Source organism: Macaca nemestrina, chromosome 9 (genome assembly GCF_043159975.1).
Source record: "Macaca nemestrina isolate mMacNem1 chromosome 9, mMacNem.hap1, whole genome shotgun sequence".
Taxonomy (NCBI): domain Eukaryota; kingdom Metazoa; phylum Chordata; class Mammalia; order Primates; family Cercopithecidae; genus Macaca; species Macaca nemestrina.
Window position 1 is genome coordinate 40,225,129 of NC_092133.1, and position 18,307 is coordinate 40,243,435.

Sequence of the window (18,307 nt, forward strand, 5' to 3'; positions counted from 1 at the left end):
TGTCATTTAAATCGTTTGATCTCATTAGAACCAGGTTGATTTAATAATTTTTTCAGTAGTGCCTTTAATAAGTGTGTTGCTTCACAGTTTCTTATAGAAAGTAGTAATAATGTTCATTTTGTATACGCTATTTATAAACCCATGCACTTAATATATCCCCAAAACTTCTGTTTCTTATAAACTAGTTGTGGACTCTAGTTCACAGCTGTCTTCTCTGTACCACATCTGATTCAAAAAGCACCACAGTAATTGGAGTTACCTAAAGTTACTATATTGTAAATCAAGTGTGAAAATTATCTCTTTCTAGGAGCATGTAACAAAGGAGCTTTTTCAGCCCTGGCTTATTCATGGATTGTTCTTAAGTTGTTGGGGTTTTTTTCTTTTTTTCTTTTATTTTTCCCCACCTCCTAATACCATCATAATTCTTCAGTATTTTGTTGTTGTTGTTCAGTATCTATTGAAACTGGACTAGGTACTGTGGATTAATAGTACTCTTAAGAAAAAACTAGTTGAGGGGAGAAAATATACATAAATAAAAATTAAATAATTGAGTTCTCAGTTTTTTTAAAAAGAATACCACTAAAAATTGTACTTTAAAGAGAATAAGCTTGAAAAAAAATGTATTTTCCTGCTAGAACATGATGAGTGATTATATTTGAGGGTAAATGCAGCAAGAAATCAGATATGACTCACAGATTCTGAGCATGGATGCTGAGAAAAATACAGAATTTGAAGGGTGATTTTTTTTGCTGGGGGGGAGGATAATGAGTTTGGTTTTGGTATACCATGTTCGAGGTGTTGGAGAAAGAGTAATGCCTTTGGTTCCCTCACTAGGATGCATTTTCTCTTCCCTTTATTTATACAAAGACAGTGTATTATTCACTTAATTAAAAACAGCTCCTAATATATACAGTAGATTCTTTTAGAGCATTTTTAGTGAATTTCCATCTTTGCCTCTTACTCCTATTCCTTTCTTTATTGCATTTCCCCTTTTTAGTTGGATCAATGTATCAGTTAGGATTAGGTCCAGCTGCAGGGACAGAGAACACTCCCCGAAAAAAACCACTGGCTTGAATGAGCTGGAAAGTTTATTTTTCGTATACATAAAAGTTCAAGTCGATGGTCATAAAGTCAGAATCCTTGTTTACTGCTTGCGTACGTGACCTCATTGTGATGAGTACAGAGTGAGAAGAAGAGGCTCAGCACCAAATCCTGAATAACTTCAACTTTAATCCAAACTAGGACATTTATGTCAGGAAAGAATATACAGTCTTTAACTAGTAGGATATAATGTAATTTGTTTTGTTACATTTATTATTTCCTCATAAGATTATAACCTTCTTGGTGACACACTATTTTAATAATCACTTTTTATCCTCAGTGGAATGCCAAGCCCATTAGGTAGTTGCTTCGTAAGTTATCTGGTGAATAGATTAATGAATGAAGAAGTTTGGAAACTATTACTGTTACACTTGGCTGTGCTTCAGTAGACATCCTCACATATGTTGGATGCAAGCAATCTCCACATACATATATAGGCTAAAAAATAGAATTAAACAGAGTTATCCTGAAATTTTATTTTTTCCCCTAGATTTGGAGGATTTTATTTTTGTTGGGTTTTAATCAGAATATTTTAAAATATTTTGAGCCTTTATTTGCATTTAAAATACAAAATTGCCAAATTCAAGTAATAGATTGATGATTTTTTAAAAAAAATAATTGAAATTGCCAGGCACAGTGGCTGTTGCCTGTAATCCCAGTACTTTGGGAGACTGCAGTGGGAGGATAACTTGAGGCCAGGAGTTCAAAACCAGCCTAGGCAATATAGTGAGACCTTATCTCTATAAAAAATAAAATTAGCCAGGCAGGGTAGCACATGCCTGTAGTCCTAGCTATTTGGAAGGCTGAAAACAAACAAAACAAACAACCCACAACAAACTGAAGTTAGCAAGGCATTGAACACTTTATCTGAATCCTCTGTCTTACTATAGCAATCCTGTGAACTTAAGGTTGTTACTATTTCCATTTTTATACATGAAGAGGAAGTACAGAAGTTAAGTAACTTTTCCAGGGTTAAGACCTAATGAGTGACAAGAGCTTCTTGAGTTGGGTACAGGTATGCATGTTTCTAGACTTGAGTGGTTTTTTGTTTGTTTGTTTTTGTTGTTTTTTGTTGTTGTAGTTTTTGTTTGTTTTGAGACAGGATCTTGCTCAGTTGCCCAGGGTGGATGGAATGCAGTGGCATGATCATGGCTCACTGCAGCCTCCACCTCCCGGGTTCAAGTAATTTTCTTAAGTGTATTTTTTGTTTGTTTTTAATTTTTAGAGCATTTTTAGGTTTACAACAAAATTGAGCAGAAAGTACAGAGTTCCCATATACCCCCTGCCCTCATGCATGCATAGCATCTTCTACTGTCAGCATCCCACACCAGAGTGGTACATTTGTTACAATCAGTGAACCTACATTGATACATCATTATCATTTGAAGTCCGTAGCTTACATTAGGGTTCACTCTTGATATTGTACATTCTACCGCTTTGACGAATGTGTGATGATGTATGTCTACCATTACAGTATCGTAGAGAATACTTGCACTGCCCTAAAAATCCTCTGTGCTCCACCTATTCATCCCACCTTCCTAATCCCTGGCGACTACTGATCTTTCTACTTCATTCATAGTTTTGCCTTTTCCGGAATATCATATAGTTGAAATCATATATATGTAGTCTTTTCAGATTGGGTTCTTTGACTTTGTAATATGCACTTAAGTTTCTCCATGTCTTCATGGTTTGATATTTCTTCTTACCACTGAATAATATTAATTGTCTGTATGTACCACAGTTGTTTATCCATTCACTTAATGAGGAACATCTTGGTTGCTTCCAAGTTTTGGCAATTAGAAATAAAGTTGCTGTAAACATCTATATTTAGGCTTTTGTGTGGACATTAGTTTTCAGCTCATTTGGGTAAATACCAAGAAGCATGATTGTTGGAGTCTACTAGTTACTATTCTAAGTGCTTCATATGTATTATCTCATTTAAACTTCTTTAAACCTCTATGAGTACCAAGGAAGTAGGTACTCATATTTCTACTTTACATATATGAGGAAGCCGAGGCAAAAAGAGATTAAATAATTTGCCCTGTACTGTACAGCTGTTAAGTGGTAGAGCTAAAATGCAAACATAAATAATCTGACTCCAAAAGCTGTACTTTTTGTACTAGAATATACTACCTCTTTACTATACCATAACCTCTTTTTTTCATGTCAGTCTTACAGAACAGGACATCTTATTTGTTAACTTAGGTATCTTGTGGTCTGGCACCTATAACTTTTAAGCTATCTTAAAGTCGGTTGTTCTTAACAGATAAATTGCTAATTGTTCAGTGTATTTTCTTCAAATCCTATAAGAAGAGAAAAATCTGTCATGGGAATTACATTTATTTTTTAAGTTGGTGAATGTCATTGTTGGTTCCATGTTTAGATTTCTGTATAATTTAAATTTAATTTAAATTTACATTGACATAAATGTAATTTTTTTATTGTCAGTTTGGATTTAGGTGGCGAGTAGAAAAAGAAGTAATTTCAGGAAAAGGTAATTCTTTAAAATTTTTACTTTTTAATAGGATAAACTTATTTCGTTAAGCTTCTGAATTGGAGCAAGAAATTCTTATCTACAAAAGTAAAATTAGAGAAGGTGTATTCATGGTACATTATTAACAAAGGGCAGAATATAATGCTTTAATAATTATTACCTTCATAATTTTGCCTTTAGAACATTCAGTTGAATGTTCTACGAATTTCTAAATATGTAGAAAATATTTAACAAATTAAAGATTTCATAGCAAGACAACTTTCAACAAAAAGAAAGCATTATTCTTTTCCGTTCTTTGTTAATTTTTGGAATAATGAATTGGTATTACTGTTTTCAGCCAAATCCACATTTTGAAAGTAGAAGTATCATTTTAAACCCAATAGAATTTTGGGTCAGGCTAGTACTCATTTTTGGAAGTCCCTGAGATTGAGCCCAAATACTTAGTCTAATAGCAAAAGACCAGACATTTGGTGGGCAATCAGTAAATGCTTTTTCTATGCATTATTGTAAATCTATTCATAATATTTTTCCTGGAAATTGTGTATCTCCATACTGTCTCTTGCTATAAAATTAGCTCCTTACTGAGTAATTGCATTTTAAGTGTTAAAGTACTGAAAACTATGTAGTAGCACTAAGGAAATAATTTTAAACTTACTTTAAAAAATATTTTAAGTGGAAAGATTACATTTTTAAATGATTAAATATTTATGCTATCATTGTAGCTCATATATATCTTCCATAAATTCGATATGTTAGGTGTGAAATTGGATATGCCATGAAACAACATTAAGGAAAAAGAATAAATTTAAAGCTATTTTAACTTTTCCTAAGGTTATACTTTAGTGTATGTTTTTATCTAAAATAATGAGAAATCCTGAAATGTCTATCACAATTTTAAGATGTTGTACTTTTATTGAATGAGATTTTCAGGTGAGTTTATAATGTTACCTTTTAAAAAAAATTGATGGGTAGTCTCTACATTCATATAACTGAATAAAGGACTAGTTAGGGAAGGAAAAGAAAGCTACTGTTGTGATTTCTTTTATAAAGTTATAATTTTGTTACTATTTTAACAAAGCCTTACCTACTAAAAATATAGATTTAATAAAATACTCATTTGGAATGAGTTTAAAAGGCTGATTTAGAAATCAGTCTTTTTAGGGTGTAATTTTCTAAATTCATTTTGATAATTTCTTAATTTTTATGAAAAAAGATTTGCTGGTTACAGATTTGCTCCTGTTGGTGCAAATTATTGTGATATAAATTAATAAAAGTTTGTCTTGTCTTTTTGCCAAAGTAAATTACTGTTGAGTTGTTTCTCTTTTTTTCTCTCAGGTTATCAGTTAGTCTTTTTTTTGGAGGTTTTAATATATTGTGGACATGGTGATGTGGGTGATGTTAATAATAGTGTCAAGTTATACTAAAATTTAGAGTATCTGGTTTGACTACATATTGTACTTTGCCTCAAAGTGCTAGAATTTTTAATTGTGTTTTCAAGGCCATCTGTGCTAGTATTTAAATGTCATTATGCTAATACTTAAAAATATTAACTTTATTATGACCATTAAATATTGAAAGGTTTCACCCAGCTATAAGTGCGTGTACTTTGGAAAGTGTGTTTTTTTCTTTTGGGGTATTTGTGAGTACATTTTTTTGTTTGTTTGTTTGTTTGTTTCCTTCAACTTTCTGAGAAATATGTCCATTCTTTAATACTGTCTTTCCAAAGTGTAAGATTCCCTAATAGGGAGTCCCTAAAATGGCTATCTAAATACAGTCTATCAAGCAAGAATTCTGTGACTGATTTTTTTGGTAACAGTACTTTGATTTGATACTTGTTTACAAGTTGGTTGAACGTATTACTCTGGTCAGTTTTTAAAGGCTGACTATGGCTAAGTTACATACTTTAGAAGTGCATTTTAGGGATAATACTAGATCATATAGATAAATATTGTCGCCAACTACCATAGCTAATATTCCTTTCCTTTCTGCAGGTCAGTTTTTCTGTGGAAATAAATATTGTGATAAAAAAGAAGGCTTAAAGAGTTGGGAAGTTAATTTTGGTTATGTTGAGCATGGTGAAAAGAGAAATGCACTTGTTAAATTAAGTAAGTTGATTTTAGGGGGGATACGATTGATTCTTCCAAGTTTGTCTTTAATTTAAAATTAAAAATATATAGACTTTAAAATTCGAATACAATTTTTAACATATCTTTCTGGAAGTGCTCTTTTTTCTTGGAGCTTCCCAAAGTCTCAACTTTTGAACCTCAAATTTTTACATTTTTAGCATTACAATGGTGTTTCAGTAAAAAGAATTCTAATGTCAAATGTAAACTGGTAATTTGTAGAGTGGGGCTCTGTCCCCATTCACGTGAGAATGCCACCACATTACATAGCTAAGAGGCACAATATCAGAAAAGGCAGTGTAAAATCTCACATTAGCTGATTACTCAGTGATATTGTTGTAGCACAGATAATAAATAAATTCACTCTGTTTGACAGTATTAATAAAGAAAAACTTTAGGAAAGCGTAATTGTTCTTGACCTCAGTCTTAAAACCATAGGGAATAAATACTCCAGAATATAGCAGTTTCCCTTAGGATGCATGTTTTAGAGTCTGTCATTCTTTTATTTATTTTTTAAGCTAGTCTTCATGTGTCAGCTGTTTCTCTCCCTCATCATATTATTGCCTTTAGCCTTCTCTGGGTTCTAAGTAAATGTGCCTTCAGAGTTTCCTGCTTATACCTAATAAAAGTCAAGAACGTCCCCACATGCTACTTATGCACGTCAATACAGGCTGGTTTCTGAGTTCCTTCTGGAAGTGCTCAAGAGGAAAAGTCAGCCAGTGTGAACTGAGATTAAGGCAAAAAAAAAAAAAAATGGAACTATTTGAAACGTTCCTTTGCGTTTGAAAGTTCTTAGAATACTTCAGAGGAAATGACTATATCCACATTATTATTAGGTATCTTTGATGTGAGACACATGTTAACGTGCCTGTGGAACACAGTTTGTTTTTAGAACAAATTGACAACACATTTTTCTAAAATAGTGTTAGAATGTTTTCAATTCCTCAAGCAATCTAGTATTTTTATTATATGTATGTGTGTATGTATTTGCATTTTTGAGGTGATGAAGGTCGGATTGTTTTCAGATTGTTTCCCCTCTTATAGTAATGGAATATAAAGAAAGTGCAAATTTATGATATTAAAACTAGATTAGCAGTGTGGTTATTCAAAATCAACCATTCATTGGTGTCTTTTCTTTTTAGGGTTATGCCAAGAATGTTCCATTAAATTAAATTTTCATCACAGGTAATGTCTTTTAAAATGCCATTCTTAATATTTGGTAATCCAGGATATAGTCATTTACCTGCACTAAGTGTCTAAGTGTAGACTTGGGTGGTTGATGGTTGAATTGGTTGATCATGTAGAAAATCTGGCATTGTCGTATGGCTACATAAACCAGGAGTTTAGAAGTCCACCATGCCCTATTCTTGCCAAGCAGTTTTAAATGTAAAGGCCTATGTGGGGTGGTATATGGATGTTAGAGTTTTTAGTTTGGAGCCAATGTCCTGACACTTTAATGTTAGAAATTACGTTGTAAAGCAGACTTCATAAAGCGGTTCTTGTGTCTCATTTAGACAGTGTTTTAGCTGGAGTTTGCTGTTCTTACAAAGGATTAGACACCTCTATACTCATTTTAACGTTAAAATCAAGGACAGGCACGGTGGCTCATGCCTGTAATCCTAGCACTTGGGGAGGCCAAGTTGGGTGGATCACTTGAGGTCAGAAGTTCGAGAGCAGCCTGGCCAACATGGTAAAACCCTGTCTCTACTGAAAATACAGAAATTAACTGGGTGTGGTGGCAGGTGCCTGTAATCCCAGCTACTGGGGAGGCTGAGGCAGGAGAATTACTTGAACCTGGGAGGCGGAGGTTGCAGTGAGCCGAGATTGAGCCCCTGCATTCCAGCCTAGCAACAGAGCGAAACTCTGTCTCAAAAAAAAAAAAAAAGAAAAGAAAAGAAAAGAAAAAAAAGTTAAAATCAGGCTTTTATTGAATGAGCTTTACTGTATCTGCCACATTGAATGTGTGGGAATACCAGTGACCTGCAGTGATGGGGTTTGAAATCAGACCTGCATTTTTAATCTCAGCTTCTCCACTTACTAGGCTTCCTCTTGGACAAACTGCTTAACCTCTGTAAGATTTAATTTTATCACCTGTAAAAATGAGGCTACTCAGGCTATTGTGGGGAATAAATGAAAGTGCATGTAAATTGCTTGCCACAGTACCTGGCATTAAAGATGTTCAGACTGATTCTTTGCAACTTGCCTTTGTGATGGTCAGGTTTTATGCCCTGAATAACAGTTAAATTAGTTCAACTTTTGCAACTTTATAAAATGTATACATAAGCATATTAATTTTAGAATAGCTTTCTTTTTTTTCAATCACATGGGTTGTCAAAAAATAACAGCTTTGTCATAAATGTGCCTATATAGTACTTTAGCTGTTAAAAATAAATGTTAAATAATACTTTTAATTCTTAAAATTAGCAGAATTATTTTTATTATTTTCATTATTCTTTATTTTTTTGAGACAAGGTCTCACTCTATTGGCTGGGCTGAAGCACAGTGGTGTGATCATGGCTCATTGCAGCCTCAGCCTCCTGAGCTCAAGTGATCCTTCCATCTCAGCCTCCAGAATTGCTGAGACTACAGGTGTACATCACCACACCTGGATAATTTTTTTTTAAGTTTTTGTAGAGATGGTGTTTCCCTATGTTGCCCATGCTGGTCTCAAACTCCTGGACTCAAGCAGTTCTGCCTCAGCCGCCCAAAGTGCTGGGATGATGGGCATAAGCCTCCACACCGAGCTGGAACTTTTTTAGATTACTAGAATAGCCTAAACCTTTATTTCCCCTTCCTATCAGTGATATTGAAAGAAACCAGAGATTTGTTTTGACCTTGACTTTTGAACTTCATTTCAAAATGGAAATGATTCTTACGAAATAGGCAAAAGTGATGACTGCATTAAATACTATTATAGCATTTGGTATATGTACTTTAACTTGGAAAATCTACTGAACAAGTTTTTTGAAAGTAATCTTTACCTTTGTCTCTATCCTCCTTGCCAGTCCCAATTTCAGCATTATCACCTTTTCCCATTTAGTATTTCTTTTTTTAACCTATTAAAATTAAGTAATTGCTTGCCAACCTTGTAAACCTGGCCTAGAAGAGATAAAACTGCAACAATAAGAGTATAAATTATAAGTGGCCTGATGTTGATATATGAATTAACAATAAGACCTTTCCGTTTTCATTCCATTATGCTTTTACTATATTCCTTTATTCTTAAGAGAAGAAATTTCTATTTACTGGTGGCTTAGAGCTGTTCAGCAGTTTCACCTTATTTGTGCTTTTTTAACATGTAGGTGGATATGGATTATGTGAAGAGAAATGAGATTTGTTTTTGTAATTTCGTTTTAAAAGGCTAAGTGATAGAATATAGAAAGAAGAAAACAAATACAATTATAATTTGTATTTACTATGGTTGTATACAGAACTTATAGAAAATAATTATTTGTCTCAGTGTTAAGACTTTATTGTCTTACAGAATAGTTTTAATTAATATACTAGCCTAAAATATTTACAGACTCACTTAACATTCCTTATTATATAAATCACATTTAAAAAATAAGTATTTTAACTGATTTGGTTTTTTGTTCATATGATGGTTTTTATTTTTGAAAAGGTCAGTTGGAAAAGTTAACTTTAATTTTATATTGTTTAACATAAAGGAGAAAAGAAATCAAGTCAAAAAAAAGAAAAGATAAAACCAAAACAGATTGTGGAGAGTCATCACGTAAAAAATCCAGATTATCCTCTGCAGAAGAGGCCTCCAAGAAAAAAGATAAAGGTAAAAGGAAATTAAGATAAAGCATCTACTCACATTTATGAGCATGAAATATAATCTGCCGTATTTCATTCATCTAATTGGTGAATGCAGTTAGAATTTCATTTTATGGTAATTGAGAGGAAACTTACTGAGAATTTAGATATGAACTTAAAGTGACTTATAGGAGTTTTAAGAACTCCTCTAAATTAATTAAGAGGGTTAATTTTAGTTCATTTTTGGCAGATAGTATAATATTGCCAACAGTTTTCTAATTCCTGGCTTTGTCACCTACAGACTTGTTACTTTGGATAAGTCACTGAACTGCTTTATTTCTCTTATGTGTATAGGGGTGAGGTGAATATCTCATGCTGGTCAAGCTTGTTGTGGAAACTCAAATGAGAATGTGAAAGGCACTTTGATCAGTGCCTTTAAACAGTCTGTAATCTATAAATCAATATAAAATTATAATACTGATTTTATTTATAATGGCCTGTGTGATTTTTTCACTAGTTTATGAGGTTCTAGAAATGAGAAAGATTGTCATGTATCTGTGTTCTCAGAACCTAGCATAGTGCTGTGCACATATACTTAGAACTGCCTGCTTTTTCCTCAGCAGTCCTTAAGCTCTCTAAGACTCAATTTCTTTATGCGTAAAATGGTCATGATTCCTTTTAGAATTGTTCAGAAGTTGAAATGAGATAATTCATTAAGCAGTTTGCATAGTACTTGGCACATATTAGCTATTACGAAGGTTACTTCTAGTTGCTTTTTTTGTCCATAATAAAGTAAAGTCAAATCAGCTGTAATTTATAGTGAATCATACTTAATCTAGATAGGTAATTGAATTAGATTCAAGCCAATGTTAATACAATATTTGGACAGGAGAGGGCTCTCTTGCTCCAGCTATGAAGATCATTAGATATGTTGCATTCTTAGAAGCATTTACTACTTCTTGCACATCATGATATATTCATTATGTAGCAGAGTTTAAATCTACATGCCCTTGTGATACTGTCTACTCCCATAGCTTCAAGTATATGGTGTCACCAAGCTTTAGTCTTCGTAAAATTGATAGATGGTGAGAGGAAGATATTGTCATTTTATTGCTTATTGAGAGATGGCATTTGTAGCAGAATGCCTTTTTGTCTCTATGTTAATTATTTTCCCCTCTAAGGTAAATTTTAACCAATAAATGTTAAAAGTATCTTTTGAGTCTTAAAAAGTTATTTATCCTTATATGCTAGTAAAATATTTAATATGTCACTTAAGAAATTTGTTGCCCTCATTGTATTATATGTTTATTCTTATCACAACTGTGATACCATGTTAATCACTGCATATTCCAAATGAAAGAACTAGTCTCTACTTTATAAAATGTTACTCAGTACAATCAAAATAGATGAGGTAGATGAATACTAAGGTTCAGGGCTGGGATTGGACCCTTCATATTATGCATAGATATGCATGTGATCTTCCTTATAGACGTTTTTCCTTTAGTGTTCCATCAGTAGATGACACCTATGTTGACCTAAAAACTAATATCAGAAATCTGGGGATTATCCTTGATACTTTCTTTCACCTTATTATTTATGTTTAATTTGTCACCAAGTCCTGTGAATTTTACCCCCAGAGTATGTATTTCTGAAGTTCTCTCCACCCTACTACAAACCTCTATATTTTCTCTTATAGGCTACTGTTATATTCTCCTTACGGGTTCCGCCTCTGTCCTGCCATTCCACCTTCCCTCCTCTTAATCCATTCTCCATAAATCAGTTATTTCCTGTTGTTTTTAGGCTGATAACCAAAATCCTGGACAAAGCTAAAAGGTTCTGTGGGATCCAGAACTTGTGTACCATACAAGGCTTGTTTCTCACCACTCCATACCTCACGTTCATACTCCCCCCATGTAGTCTTTCAGTTTCTGCAAAATGTCAAGCCTCTTTCAATTTTAGGGGTTACATGGATGCTGCATCTTCTCTTCCTAAAACCCTCAGTTCTATCCCAGCTCATCCTTCAGGTCTAAGCTTTTAAACGTCTTTTCCGATCCTTTCCTGATTTCATCCCCCACCTTGAATCTAAATTAGGACTCTCATATGTAATGCTGTCATGGCTCCTGACACTTTCCATTATTACACATGTGACGATGTAAAAGCCAAAAAGAGGCAGAGATTCTTCCTACTTTGTTCATTGCTATATCCCTGGCACCCCACTAGCTCATGTTCAACATAAGTAATAGTGAGAGAGTAAAAGACTTTGAAGATTCTTCAGGGATAGAAGACCAAAGCCAGGTGGAATTGAGACATCTCTTTCCTATGTGTTCTCTATTTAGAGTGCCTTTGAAAGCAAAGTCTGTAGAAATACAGCTTTTTTACCCCCAACTTCTATGGTATATAACAGAAAATAACAAAATTTTAGCAAACTTTTAGGAAAACCATGTGGAACTCTTTTATACCTTATCTGGGATCATCTAGAATTAGCTTTATCATTAATTTGATTCTTTCTTGCCAGACCACCTTAATTTGGACCAGACTTGAAGAGTAATTAATAAATGCTTAACATCTCAGCTGCGTTCGGACTGTTGGCATGCCTCAAAACAACTTCCTTTAGTTTTATTTCTCTCTTGCTGGGCTCTCCTTAGCTGAAGCTTTTTTTTTTTTTTGGAAGACAGAGTCTTGTTCTGTCATCCAGGCCCCAGGCTGGAGTGCTGGAATACAGTGGCATAATCTTGGCTTACTGCAGGCTTAACTTCTGAGGCCCAAGTGATCCTCCTTTCTCAGTCTCCCAAGTAACTGGGACTACAGGCCCACATTACTACACTCAGCTAATTTTTGTTTTTTGTTTTTGCATAGACAGGGTCTTGCTGTTTCCCAGACTGGTCTCAAACTCCTGACCTCAAGCAGTTCTCTCACCTTGGCCTCCCAAAGTGCTGGGATTACTAGCATGAGTCACCACACCCAACCTCCTTAGCTGCTTTTAACTGAAGTTCCTTCTCAGTCTTACATTTAGCTGTTAGAGTTCCTCGGTGCTCTTACCTAGATTTCTCTAGTTTCTCTCTGTACTCCCAGTGTAATCCCATCAACTCTCATAGCTTTAGGTTACTGTCTTAGAAAATGTTAAATAAGTAATAGATGGATGAACTAGGTAGTTGAATGAATGGATAGAGAGAAAAAGTAAGAAAAATCAATAACTGACTTTAAGGACCAGTCCGCTTTAGCAGGTATGGAGAGAACAAGATATTGAGGTAGACTGTCTTGGCAAAATGTTCAGAATCTTATCTGTCTCACCATCACCCCTTTCCCAAAAGCTACCTCATCCTTCAGGTTTCAGCTTAGCTCAGTTCCTTGGAAAGGCCCATCCTGGCACCCTTTCACCTCACTTCTCCAAATAAGATGATGTTCCTCTTACATATTCCAATAATACCTCTCACTTCTCCTTTAGAAATACATAATATCCTTGGAATAATTTGTTTATTTTCTGTAAGGGAAGGGACTATGTGACATGTTTACTTTGTTATCTCTAATTCCTGATAGTGCTTGCTCCCATAGTAGGCATTCAATAAATGTAAGTGAGTGAATCAGTGAATTCAGCCACATTTTCTCAAAGTCAAAGGAACTTCAGAGATCAGTTCTGGAATCACGACTGAAAGGATATTCTTTAGTTTTGCTTTTCAAAGTATGGTCCTCTGGGCAGCATTTGGGAACTTGTTAGCAACTCACAGTCTCAGACCCTTCCAGATCTACTAACAAGTTCCCAGGGCAAATCATATGTACTAAAGTTTGAGAGGCACTGCTGTGTATCATGTGATTGTTCTGCGTTGGTTCAACATTTCCAGGGAAAAGGAACCCACTACTACCAAAAATAATGCTTTACATTTTCAGGTAGGTGTAATTGCTAGCATGTTTCTCTTTACATTCAGCCCAAATCTATAGCTTCCTCCCTTTGGTTCTAATTATGTCCTTGGGCCTCCAAATTAAGCCTAACGTCTTTTTTACCTGTAGACCTTTGGATACTGGGAAGCAAGTATCATGTTCCTCATTAGAGGATGACAGGAAAGAATACATTTCCTATTTCCTTACCCTGTAGTTCTTATACTCTTCACCTGGTCTAAAGGGGCCAAAAACTTTGGGTTATGAGGCCTCCTTCCAGGAACATTGGAGGAATTGTTACTGTCTATCTGTCACCTGCCCTTTTTTATCATCCTTCAGAAATATTTTCCCTGAGGTCTTATTGCAGGAAGCTCTGTATCATGGTGATTTTTTTACAAATTACACTGATAGATCTTTAGTGCCTTTCTCTCTCTGTTTCTGTCACTGGATGACCATTGTAGAGCTGAGAATTTTTGTTTTATGACATAATTGTATGTGTTCTCATCAGTTACTGAGAACTAATGCTCATCTGCGTATGACTTTAGAAAAGATACTATAAAAAGCAAGTATTTATTTGTAAACTGCTTTCAAATGTTGAACATCTCTATAGATAATAAATTATTACTTATATTGCAGCTAATCTGTGAGGTTTTCTTTTTAGCAATATGAGTTTTTTTTTTGCAGGTATTCATTATTTTTTAAGTTTTGTGCTGGTTATTACAGACCAATGAGAACATAAGATATGATCCCTGCCTAAAAGAATGCAACATTTTAATTAGGGAGATAAGACTAAGGAACATGAAAGATTAGAAGACAGTGAAGTGCTTATCTGTAAGACTATAAGCAAACTAGAATATTGCTAAGAATTCTGGTTACAGCTACAATGATTGCACTACTACAGGATGATACTTAATAAATCAATGATGTTTCCTTTTCAGGACATTCATCTTCAAAGAAATCAGAAGATTCTCTAAAGAGTAAGTAACAAGTATTTATTTAATAAAAATATGCATTTGAGGTATTTGCAATTTAGATTTCCCATGAATTGTATCTTGCTCTGATGTGAATTATTTTTTGTTTTTGTTAATTATTTTTATACATGAGAAAAACTGTAGAAAAAAGGCCAAAGGTGTATAGGATTTATTCCCCAATTAAGGGTGTTAAGAAGTTTCTTATTTTAAGTATAGAGAACATTAAAAATTTTTCCAGTAAATACAATGGATATATCTTTCAATTTCATATTATAAAATGTGAAGGAAGAAAGATAAAGGGATGAGGTTGAAATGGATTTAAATTAGTCCTATGGTTTTCCCTAGTTTGGATCAAAACAGATTGGATTTCGTTGAGTATTTACTGCAAATTTTATAATTTTTTTCCCTGAAATATTCCAAAAAGTATTCACGATGACTTATAAAAACATACACAATACATTTTTTTAAGGTTAAAAAAGTCAGAATAATGGAAAAATAAGGTAGAATAGCAATGTAAAGCTACAGTTATACACACAATTGTATTCCAAAAAGTCCTGCATAATTGCAAAGATAGATCACAGATTTGTCAGTGTTCTTCCTAACAACCAAACCTAAGAGCGAAACCAGCAGTAGAAAGATTAATTGTACCCATAAGATAATAATGAGAACTCCTAGAGTGTTCAGCTTTTTCCTGGCAGTTTTGAGAGAAGAGTCTTCTATGGGTTTATAAAAGGGTACATCCATTTGTGTCGTAACAAACAGTAGCTTTGAATCTAAACAGTAATACAGTGTTGAATTTTTTAAAGACTTGTAGTAGGCTCAAGGCCTAATAATAAGGTGTAGTTCAATAGCATATCTCATCCATTTTATACTGTCTAGACTTATTTCATAGAAATTTAGAAACTTGAGATTTCTAGGCTTACTTGATTATTTTCTTCTATGTTTTTGGAGACGGAGTCTTGCTCTGTCACCCAGGCTGGAGTGCAGTGGCACGATCTCGGCTGACTGCAACCTCCGCTTCCTAGGTTCAAGTGATTCTTCTGCCTCAGCCTCCCAAGTAGCTGGGACTGCAGGCACCCATCACCACGCCCAGCTAATTTTTGTATTTTTAGTAGAGACAGGGTTTCATCATGTTGGCCAGGCTGGTCTCGAACTCCTGACCTTGTGATCTGCCTGCCTTGGCCTCCCAAAGTGCTGGGATTACAGGTGTGAACCACCACACCTGGTCACTTGGTTATTTATAAACCTAAGAATTAAGAAAAAAAATTTTTTATGACTTTTAAGATTTATTGTGGCAAACTCAGGGAAAAAAAGTTTGATAATTATTCCAAATTCCAAAACTCAAATATAAACATTATTTGCGTTTAGTATAATTCTTAAGAAATTTTAAATATTCAATTATCAGAAATTTTGCTCTGAGAAAAAATAGAAATTTTAAGATATTTCTTGTTTAAAAATTTAGTGGAGAGGGAGATGATGGAGGTATTCCTCTAGCTTAGGAATATAGTATATTCCTTATAATTATTTTGCTTGTACCAACTTTGTTTTCAATATATTTGAAGTATCTTAAAGCACTGACACTTTCTCTGCATGTAAATTCTAATTTATCAGGAAGTCCTTTCCTAAATTAGGTAAAATGTAGTGACAGTTTCAAAAATACTGCCAAGTATAAGATCAGTGGACCAATGTTATCTCAGGATGAAATCGTAGGTACATACTTCAACAAAGGTGTACACAGGCTAAAGTGGGAAAGTGTATTTTAGTTTTCATCCATTTCCAACAGTGAGAGGTGTGAATGTTTATGTAATATAGAAAAAATTCCCCTTTTTCAGTTCTAATTTTTTATTATTAAAAAATCTTTTGGGGGAAATTCTTGAATCACTGATTTATATTATTCTTTTATTTCTTCTGCCTGCTTTCTCCCTCCCACTGTCTTTCACTCCTGCCCTCTGAATCCTTCCCTGCCTCCTAGAAGTAGCACTTAATGCTCTTTTACCTCTCCTCAGCCAGGTCAAATTTTACTAGTAGAAGCAGGGTGAATACTGTGAAGACTATATCCAATCTGAGAAACCTGTAGCTAGTTTGGCCTTGAAAAAGTAAATTATCCACTTCAAGCTGACCTGCTGTTTGGCAGCCAGAAAGTTATTTACCATAGTAAGCAGGAAACATACACATTGTTATGGTATGCCAACCCCAGATATCCTCTCAGGCGGTCAGTCATCTGTATTACATGGTCTTGGCAATTTCAGACCTCACATTTTGCTATTTATTTTATTTCCATTTGGACAATACTCAGTTACCTTCTTAACTCATTTGACTTCTGGATTATTAAAACCAAATCCATGGAGAAAAACTCAATTTCTGTTGGCACAGTAACAAGTGCTTTAGATATGTTACCTCATTTCATCTAATAATATGCATATAATATCCTCATTTTGTAGATGAGAAAAATCAAGACCTAGAGAATGTCTTTAAATGAATGAAGAAACTCAGTTTTTAAAAATTATATATTTAAAGTGTACAACTTGATGATTTGCTGCCCTTTTAACAAATTTCAAGTATTGTTATCTGTGGTCACCTTGCACATGAGACCGCCCAAGAACCAGAGAATTGAAGCAAAGTGTCCAAGGTCAAATAGTTAGTGGCAAAGCTGGGATTAAACAGAAGTTTATAATTCCAAAGTCTATGCCCTTTACCTGTATCATCAATCAATAACTGCTTATCAGTGAAATCAACTGTATGTCTATTCTTTATACCCCAGTTTTGGCATATGCATTGTACAGATCCACATTAAATGATTTCATCTGTCTATGTTTCACTTCTGTCTGTAAAATGAGTATAAAGAGACCTACTTTGTTGGATTATTATCAGAATCAAATGAGAAAACATATGTGTAAAGTATGTGCCTGACTCAAAGTAAGTCCTTGATAACCTGTAGTTATCATCGTTATTGGAGAAAAGAAAAATACAGACATATAAATCCTGTGTTTGTTCTCTGGAATTGATGAAATCAAAAGTTAAGTCTGTAAAAATCTGACCTGTCCATTTGTTACCATGATTATTGGAGACATTTGCCATTGCTTCAGTAGGGCAAGTTACTAGTTACCATATAATATCCACAAAAACCAAGATGATAGGCCTACTCATTATTCAAAATATGTAGGGAAAATTGTGTACAATTTATTTAGGCACCACACTCTAAAGGGAACATTGAAAACTTGAAGCAGGTCAAGAAGAAAAAAACTGAGATATTGCGAGAACTTGAAATTATGTTGTAGGAAGAATGTTGGAGTAACTGCAGATGTTTACCTGGGAGAAGAGTGAAGGGATGGGAGGGAAGAGATGAGGAAGCAGACATGGAAATTACTGTATGGAAATTACTGCAAGGCTTCTACTATGTAGGAGACTTATTTTTTATGACTCTGGGTTGGCAGAACTGCCCAAAGACAGATTTTTGCCTTAATTTAAGGAAAAACTTGTCCCTTAGAACTGCCTGACAAAAGAAATGGAGAAATGGGCTGCCTCTGGAGTAGTGAGTGTTCCAGCATGAATTGAATTGGCACTTGTTAGTGGAGGTGTTGCAGTGAGAGGTTCATTCATTGGATAAGTGTTGGATTAAATGACTTCCAGGTTCCCCTTTCAACTCAGAAAGTCAGTGACTTAAATTCCGATCCCTACTTACCAATAATTACTGAATAGATTTGACAGTGATGCATTCTTTTGTGTTGCCTGTTCTTCCAATTGTTATGTCCTTAGTTAACACCCCTCCCGCCCCTGGCAGGTTGTAACAGTTATGATAGCAATGATTTGTAGTGACTGCCAACCCTCAGGGAACCAGGATACTATAGATTCATAGGGTTATAAGGGACTGTAAAGGTCGTTTAGTCCAGTCTTGTAGACTTGATTCTTTAGGGATATCTGGCCACTTTTTTAATGGGTATTTTTTAAGACAGTTATTTTATAATGTTACTCTAAACTGACTTGAT

The 18,307-nt window shown here is 34.4% G+C and overlaps 1 protein-coding gene across 7 annotated transcripts in view; it reads left to right on the forward strand.

The window, feature by feature from the left end:
* LOC105480064 (protein FRA10AC1) overlaps positions 1–18,307 on the forward strand; it is a 43,650-nt gene that overhangs the window by 12,908 nt on the left and 12,435 nt on the right. For 6 of the 7 annotated variants that reach the window (XR_011607734.1, XM_071069473.1, XM_071069475.1 and 3 more), the window contains exons 8-12: positions 3,550–3,595; positions 5,587–5,700; positions 6,861–6,903; positions 9,387–9,505; positions 14,289–14,327. Coding sequence is in view for 6 of the 7 variants with exons in the window: in XM_071069473.1 (XP_070925574.1) it covers positions 3,550–3,595; positions 5,587–5,700; positions 6,861–6,903; positions 9,387–9,505; positions 14,289–14,327 (361 nt within the window). In the remaining variant the exon portion in view is untranslated. The remainder of the gene's footprint in view (positions 1–3,549; positions 3,596–5,586; positions 5,701–6,860; positions 6,904–9,386; positions 9,506–14,288; positions 14,328–18,307) is intronic. The other variant, XM_071069479.1, reaches the window with a different exon arrangement.